The following is an 8,651-nucleotide window of genomic DNA, read 5'->3' on the forward strand; positions in this document are numbered from 1 at the left end:
ATGAATACAGAATTAAATGTCTCTTGCGCATTCTGAAATCACAGGAAACAGCAAAGTGTTTCCTGTAGCACTGAACCCAATGAATTTCCTGTGGCATTCCTTCATGATTAAGCAAACAGTGATGGAGAAAAAGAAGGATGAAGCAGCGGGGAGTCTGACATATTCAAAGAGAACAAAACTGTAAAATATATTTGCCTTCGCTGCTCTTTTACACAGTGACTCTTTTTAAAACAACTTCTGCATAATCATTAACCAACACTAAATTAGCTTCTGCCCTCTCTCTTCTGGCCATCATTCTTCTCTTTTTCATTAAGAAACGGAGGCCAAAGGTCACGGCTACCAGACTCGAACTGGTAAGCAGCAGTACCAATCCAAGAGCCAGAAGGTGTGACAGACCACTGTTCTTGTACTCCAAATGGTCCCATAAACCCAATGCCACCACACTCAAACCAACCAGAGTCCCCCAAACACCAAAGGCCAACATACAGGATCCACAGGACAGCTCCGCTCCCCCCGTCACCACCGTGACACCTGCCACAGAAACCAACCCATTTGGTAACGTTACAGTTTGAGACTTCGGATCATATTTCACGGTTTGGGTCGAGTTAGACTGGGATGAAAGGTCCTCGGATGTTGCCATCATTAATGTCTTTCTGAAGTTGTCTGCTTCTTCTGTTGATGTATGATTTTATAAACTCCTTAAATATTAATTTTTCGACACAATAAATATTTTAGCAAGCAGTTGTCAACCCAGCCTGTGCTTCTTCTGTGGTTGTCCTTCTCATCTTTCCTTATAGATTTGTGTCAGTCATTTCTATACTTCCTATAAATTATACAAAAGCACAATAAACATCAGCATAATAACCTATGCATAGAAAATGCCAGTGTTATGATAACAAATTATACATTATAGAATGACTACTATTAAGTGAATCAATATCTATAAAAAGTCTAGACCACATCAATTTTAGAAATATTGATTGTCAGCTCTCATTGTAAGAATAAAACTTATGATGTTGTTTTGTTAATGGTCAGAATTAATATTAACTGCCAGTATCTTGGAAAGTTTAAAAATGTGATCATTAAGTGTCATCTAAAGTACACTACCATTCATAGGTTTGGGTTCAATAAGATTTTTTTTTAAAGAAATTAATATTTTTTATTCAGAAAAGGTGCATTAAATTAATCAAAAGTGACAATAAAGACATTTATAATGCTACAAAACATTTCTGTTTCAAATAAATGCTGTTCTTTTGAGCTTTTTATTCATCAAAGAATGCTGAAAAAAAACATGTATCACAGTTTCTACAAAAATATGAAACAGCACATGTGTTTTCATCATTGAAATGTTACTTGAGCTGCAAATCGACATATTAGAATGATTTCTGAAGGATCATGTGACACTGAAGACTGGAGTAATGATGCTGAAAATTCAAAAATCTTACAGAGCCCAAACTTATGAACTTTACTGTACCTCAAAATGAAAATGTTATAAATAAATAAATATGTGTTAATTGAATACAAAAATATCAAATGCATAAATATGTATTTAGTCAAATGTATAAATTTCTCACCTTTTTTCTTGCTTACAAAGAGTCGCACCAATATCTTAGTATTTCAAAATATGAAGGAAAAAAAATAGTTGCTTCACAAGTAAAACTCTTAATTCATCCAGTCTTTTTCCTAAAAATCATCAGTGTAAAAAAAAATGTCTTCCAAAGACAGTGCTCTACGAGCATTTACGTAGTGTATCAGTACTTGCAGACCAGCCTGTACCCACCACAGAGCCGGTGAACTGTTGTTTTTATTTTCCTTATCATTTGTTTGTTTCCCTCGCCCTTTGTGTCCCGAAGGAAAGCGATGTCTGTCATTAGACTTCATTATGACCCATTAACTTGTATTTATCTAAGACTCCCTCCCTTCCTCTGCTCCCACCCTCACTACTGCCTTGGCTTAAGAATCGGCTGCATTTTTAAAAGAGGTATTGTTTTCTAGGCAGAAAGTTTGGTTTTTCTTTTCAAAAGAAATTTCCCCTGCCCTATTGACATTTCAATCACTATCCTGTCTACGTGCCTTATTCTTGCGAGCAAAAAATTGTTAATTTGTTGAATCATCTCTCATAATCATTTCCAAGCTCAAGAAATATCTGATGCCAGTTGGTAAAGAAATGCTGAATTTCTTTATCAGTGACATCTATTCTTGTTTAGATATTCCTAAAGATCTACTTATTCAAAGCCCAAGTTAACCCTGAAAGGCTTTAAACATTTGAAAACACCATGAAGCCAATGAGCACTTACATAAGAGGGTGTTTCCCTCCCAATCTTGTGACACAATTGTTGATTCAATTGACTGAAGAGTAATCCTGTTTGATGCTGTGCGCCTTCAGAAAAGGGTACCAAGTATTTTTGATAGATTGTTTATTATGTTGTCATTTGCAATTTGTCTAGATTCACTACACTGACCAAATCCACACTCACACAACCATCACAACAAATACTATAGGCTAAATCTTTAGCCACAGCAATCCTTGAAATTTGCTGTCAAGGAGGGCACAATGTAATTAGCCCTGACAAGTAATCCAATAAATGTGCTTTTGGGATTCCTGGAATAGCACTGAGAAAATCCATGTGCTAAATGAGGGGACAGTGAGGTATGTCTGGTGTTTCCAAGGGGGTTAAATAAATCCAGGGTGATTAAAGGCAGGGCAGACCTGTATCAAGAGAATGTTTTGGAAAGTTTGAAATTTAGCTTAGGATCTAAATGTGTGACACGATGAGGGAGAATTTATAAGGACAGGCTGGAAAAAATACAGATGAAATGTGAAAGGTTACTTTTTTTCCTGTCAGCACTGTAAACAATTTAAATATGTAAACTGTATAGACTAAGGGGCAATTTTTTATGCATTTTTTTTTTATGCAACAGCGGTTTGGGAGCCTGAAAGCTTTGAAAACAATACCGTTATCGTCTCCGTGTAAACTTAAAATTATTAAGAGTATTATGTGTTCAATAGGAGTGTGGTTTTTCTTTACCAAGTGACATCGCCGACTACTGGCCTGGCATGAATAATACAGCATTTTAGTCGTCTTCGTGGATCCGTGTGAATGGGCATCATTTTGACAATGTTGTTGTTTGTCCATGAAAAATGCAAAGGAAAAACTTTTCCATTTTTAGTACTCTACATGTGACACAATAGTAAATAACTATAACAGAGATATATTAAACATATGATGCGCTTTATTCAAAAAGTCAAAAATCACAAACTGTTTGTGGAGAAAATTAATAAAACAGCTTAATAAAACACATGCTTTCACAGGTTTCACAGTTCATAGCTTAGTTAGCTCGAAAATACAACTTTATATTTATAAATATATTGTTAAATATATGTACTATATTATCAATGAATATTTTACTTAACCTGCTGCACACTGCTTTTTTACTTTTGTAAACCCAGCCAGTCTATTCACAATAAAAGCATTCAAACTGCGATATTTAACATTTATGCAAAAATCTGCAAAGTTTTAAAGTTAGCATGAAACAGAATTATAGTCTTTTCCTCTCTATATTGTGATGTACAGTATGTCTGAGTGAAACGGCTTCTCAAACAATAAAAAATGTAGGGCAAGACTCGTTTTTTTTCCATCGAGAACTGATTGGAACATTAGATGGTTGTGGTTTGTAACTGCTGTGATATCATGTGAGTGACAGGTTGTCCCGCCCTCACGCCAGTAAACACATCATCAGAGAAGAGATGCTGCTTCAAGAGGGAGGGGAAGTTATTTTGATTGAACATTAGGGGGAGCACCTTATTAAAAATAAATAAATAATAATAATGATGTGCACAGATACATAATTTATAATAAATACTGCAGTAAAATCTATAAAAAATAATCATTGTCCATTTTCATTTTATGTTGACTTTAAATGCTCATGACAAGCTAGGGATGTAACGGTTCACAAAACTCACGGTTCGGTACGTACCTCGGTTTTGAAGTCATGGTTCGGTACGGTTTTTGGTACAGCAGGAGGGAGAAACTAAACATAAAATGTATTTATTTATTAGTTTTTTTATTAAACAGTGGTTTACTGAAGAAATTGTGTTTTTGTCTTTAAATATATTAAATTAAATTATAACTAAAAGTTTCTTAAGGATAAAAAAAATATCTCTGCTAATGCTATAAACTATAGGGAGCCCTTACTTGCTGCTATAATATTAAAGGTTAACAATTGAGCCCAAACTATAGCCTAAATTCAATTACTTTCTATTTTTAGATAAAACAATCAACACTCAAAAAACAAATTGTAGGCCTAAGCTGCACCTAAGGCAGTTTTTGCATTAACTTCTAAATGTTTTTTACTCCAATCGTTGTTCAAATATAATCATTTGTACACAGTGGCTGTCATTTTCACAACAGATTTATTTAAAAATACATTAAATAGCCTAATCAGGACATCACTAAAAAGTTAAGTAAAATATAATGAATATATAAGCTAATACAGTGCATATAAGCGAAAGAGTTCATTTCTCGAGCGAACTAACAAACTTTGGACACTGAAAGGCTTTTCTGAGGTAAATGCCATATTGTTTACATATTGTTTTCAAGCATTAATTTCCGCCGTTGAAACACTGATAGAGAGATTCCACGAGATATGACCGTTTCAGTAAGTTGTACTGTATCTTTCAACATACCTTCAGATGTTATTTCATGTATATTCTGTAACAAGTATTAAAGAGGAAGAGATGATCGCGCTCCGCGCTCGCGCTGCCGGTTGAACTGAGGCGCCATAGTGATCTGTCACGCTGCATCAAAGAGCGTCAAAGCGGCATTTTCTGTTTAAATTTCGTTATTTCGTGGACAGAATTTGAAGGATGACACTTTATTTCTTATCAAGAGTAACAAAACGCAGAGCTTATTGCGATTATTGGTGGTTTTATTTTTATTTTTTTTCTTTACATTTGCATATATGAGTATTTCTGAAGGTTATGACATTCTCAATGCTTTCTCCGATCTGCTGTTAATCACACAATTCACCACGCAACCGTGTTGCTCATAGCTCATTCATAGGAATGAATTGAAAACACCCACACTGCTTTGTTCACTCCTTACCAGTGTAAATGCATCGTTATGGTGGGAAAAGCAATGCGGCAGTTCCCTTTCGATACTTCACTCGTACTGCGTATGGGGAAAAGTCTCCCTTTTTCCCCGTCACTGAAGCCTTTTTCAATAACGCAGTGTAACTGCATCGTCATTGGTTCACTCATAGACAAGTCGTTGAACCAATGACGGCGCGGCATAGCTGCGCGACCTATGGCGAGAGAGCGCGCAAACCTTCCCGCCGAAATGGGCGGGGCAAAGGGCTATATAAGCAGGCGTTTCGCCATAGGATTTCAGTCTTTTCTCCTTCAGCGACGACAACGCATCTCTTCGCTGATCTCCGCCTGAAGCCTTCAGAAGCTCGCCGCCTTCAGAAGCTCCCACCGCCGTCTGAAGAGGCCCCGCAGCGGACCCAGCTGAACTCACCGGTCGGAGACAGCGCCGGCGCCCTCGCTGACTGCCGCCCCGAGCGCCGTCCTCGAGACGCCCGCCTTCCGCTCCCGCTTCCGGCCGCCTTCTCAGCGTGTCTCCTGCCGCCATCCGGCGTGCCTTTGAGAGTTTCTCCCGCGGCTTACTGCCATTCTAAAAGAGCGTTCCTCCAGCGGTTCTACCGCTCTAAAAGAGCTTCCGCGGCCCTCGCCGCTCTAAAAGAGCCCCCACAATCGCCGTTATAACGGCGGCGGCGTTGCTGCAAATGCCGCGCCACTCCTGTGGCACGTGCAGAGCCCCTCTGCACCACGACGACGGACACAGCAAGTGTGTCGCGTGCCTGGGCAAGTCCCACGCTGACGGCGCGCTCGCTGGAGCCTCATGCCCGCACTGCGAGAGCATGAGCCTCGGTTCTCTGCAGACAGCGGAAAAGACAGTGGGGTAGAGCGACTCGGCGCCCGGAGTCGTGCGAGCTCACGCCGGCCCAGCCCCCGCGTGCCTCGCCTTCTCCCTCTAGAGAACAATCTCCCGTCCTGTTCTCCCGACCAGAGCAGCGTCCCTCTGCAGATGCGAGCGACCTCGTCTCGTTTGGAGGATCTGACGAAGAGCCCGACGACTCCATGTCTCTTGCGGCTTCTGAAGCGGAAGGATGGGCTGGCGAGCCGGACGAACCTGCTCCCCCGCCTCCTCTGGAGCCCATTGAACACGGCCAGGGTATGGATGCCGAGCTCTTCCGCATCCTATCCAGAGCAGTGGAGGAGTTAGACCTCGACTGGGCCCCGCCGGAGGAGCCATCACGCTGCCGCCTGGATGAGTGGTACCTGCCAGGCCGTCGCCAAGCCCCTCGCCAGCGTTCCGCTCCGTTTCTTCCTGAGGTGCACGAGGAGCTTACGAAGTCGTGGCGCGCTCCGTACTCCACCCGCCTCCACACAACGCACCGTTCTGCCCTCACTGCTGTCGATGGCGCAGAAGAAAAGGGCTATGAGCACTTGCCGCCCCTGGATGAAGCGGTGGCAGCTCACCTTTGTCCTCCCGCGGCTGTGGGATGGAAAACTAAAAGAGCCCTGCCTTCAAAGCCCTGCAGAACCACCTCTACACTGGCTGGAAGGGCCTATACCTCTGCTGGCCAAGCTGCTTCAGCGCTTCACACCATGGCGATCTTCCAGGTGTTCCAGGCTAAACTCCTCCACTCCTTGGACGAGTCCGGCACTTATGCACCTGCCTTCAAGGATCTCCGCAGCGCCACCGATCTAGCCCTGCGGGCCACGAAGGCCACTGCCCAGGCCATCGGGCTTTCCATGGCCAGCCTGGTTGTGCTTGAGCGCCATCTTTGGCTCAACCTTACGTAAATTAAGGACCTGGATAAGACGGCCTTTCTGGACGCCCCAGTCTCCCCTTCCGGTCTTTTTGGGCCAGCGGTGGATAGCTTCACTGAGCGCTTCACAGCAGCGCAGAAGTCATCTCAGGCCATGAGACACTTTCTGCCCAAGCGCTCCAGCTCCGCGTCTGCTCCCAGCCGCCCCAGGACTGCGCCGGCTCAGCAGACCAAGCCTGCACCATCCGCCTCTCAAGCAGCACCGCCTAAGGAGCATCGTCAGCGCCCTCGCCCTGCTAAGCGCCAATCCTCCTTCCCGAGACGCCAGGGACCCCGGCCCAAGATTGTGCTGGACCCGGCGACTCCGAAGACGTCCTGATCCGAAAGCAGGAAGGAATAGGGTCGGGGAATGTCTCGTTACGACCGGACCACCCCGAAAGCTCCCTCGTGCAGTCTCCCCTCCGCCTCGTTTAAACCCGGGCGCGGGAGAAATGCTCTGTGTTGTAGCTGGGCCCACACTTGTTGCGCCCAAACAAAACGCCGTTTTCACGGCGAACACTATTTTACTTCCTCAAAAAGAGAGCAAATTTCCTCTTCCACCCCCTTCGGTGCACGGCCCCCTTCCCAGCGGCCTATCACCCGACATCATTCAACCCTTTGTCACTCGGGCCGAGGCCTGGCAGGCCATCCCCGACGTGTCAAGTTGGATCCTAGGGATCATAAAGCAGGGCTACTCGCTCCAATTTACACGACGGCCCCCTCGCTTTGGAGGGGTGCTTCAAACCTTGGTGAACCCGGCTCGACGCCCCTGTCCCCCGGGCCGAGGTCATGACTTTACTGAAGAAAGGGGCTATAGAAATAGTTCCCCCTTCAGAAAGCGAGTCAGGCTTTTACAGCCGTTACTTTCTGGTCCCCAAAAAGGATGGCGGCCTCAGGCCCATCCTAGATCTCAGACTTTTGAACCGCTCCCTCATGAGACGGAAGTTCAAAATGCTGACGTTGAAGCAGATCCTCGCACAGATTTGTCACGAGGACTGGTTCTGCTCGCTGGATCTGAAAGATGCATATTTTCACATCCAGATAGCCCCCCTTCACAGACGATTCTTGAGATTCGCATTCGAGGGAGTGGCGTACCAATACACGGTCCTGCCCTTCGGGCTGTCTCTGGCTCCTCGCACTTTCACCAAGTGCATGAACGCGGCGCTTTCCCCTCTGAGACAGATGGGAATCCGGGTTCTGAATTATATCGACGATTGGCTCGTTTTGGCCCATTCGCCAGTCGAGCTGGAACACCACAGATCCGTACTCCTCAGCCATTTGCAATGCCTGGGTCTCAGGGTCAACCTAGCAAAGAGCTCACTGCTCCCCGGCCAACGCATTTCGTTTCTGGGGGCAGTTTTAGACTCAGTCCACATGACGGCGGTGGTCTCGCCAGAGCGCGCCCTGGCAGTACAGCAGCTCGCGGCTTCCGTCAAGAACAAAGCCTACCTTCCTCTGAAGCTCTTCCAGAGGCTCTTAGGGCTGATGGCTTCCGCCTCCCCAGTTCTGCAGCTCGGCCTTCTTCGGATGCGGCCGCTACAGTTCTGGCTGAAATCCCGGGTCCCCCCACATGCCTGGCGGCACGGCCGCTTTTGTCTCAAGGTCAATCGGGCCTGTCTTTTAGCCCTGAAACCTTGGATGAACCCTGCTTGGTTCAGTCTTGGGGTACCCCTACAGGCGGTGTCACGAAGGATGGTGCTCTCGACGGACGCATCCAACTCAGGTTGGGGGGCTCTGTGCGAGGGCAGACCGGCCTTCGGCTCGTGGTCCCACGA

General features: G+C 45.0%; 1 protein-coding gene across 1 annotated transcript; it reads right to left on the minus strand.

Annotated features, from left to right (window-relative positions):
- Positions 1-208: 208 nt before the first annotated feature.
- Positions 209-640, minus strand: LOC137029180 (transmembrane protein 100-like). Its single transcript, XM_067398723.1, has one exon. It carries the CDS (start codon positions 638-640, stop codon positions 209-211), a length of 432 nt encoding a protein of 143 aa, XP_067254824.1.
- Positions 641-8,651: the final 8,011 nt, after the last annotated feature.

Source organism: Chanodichthys erythropterus, chromosome 2 (genome assembly GCF_024489055.1).
Source record: "Chanodichthys erythropterus isolate Z2021 chromosome 2, ASM2448905v1, whole genome shotgun sequence".
In the NCBI taxonomy this organism is placed as follows: domain Eukaryota; kingdom Metazoa; phylum Chordata; class Actinopteri; order Cypriniformes; family Xenocyprididae; genus Chanodichthys; species Chanodichthys erythropterus.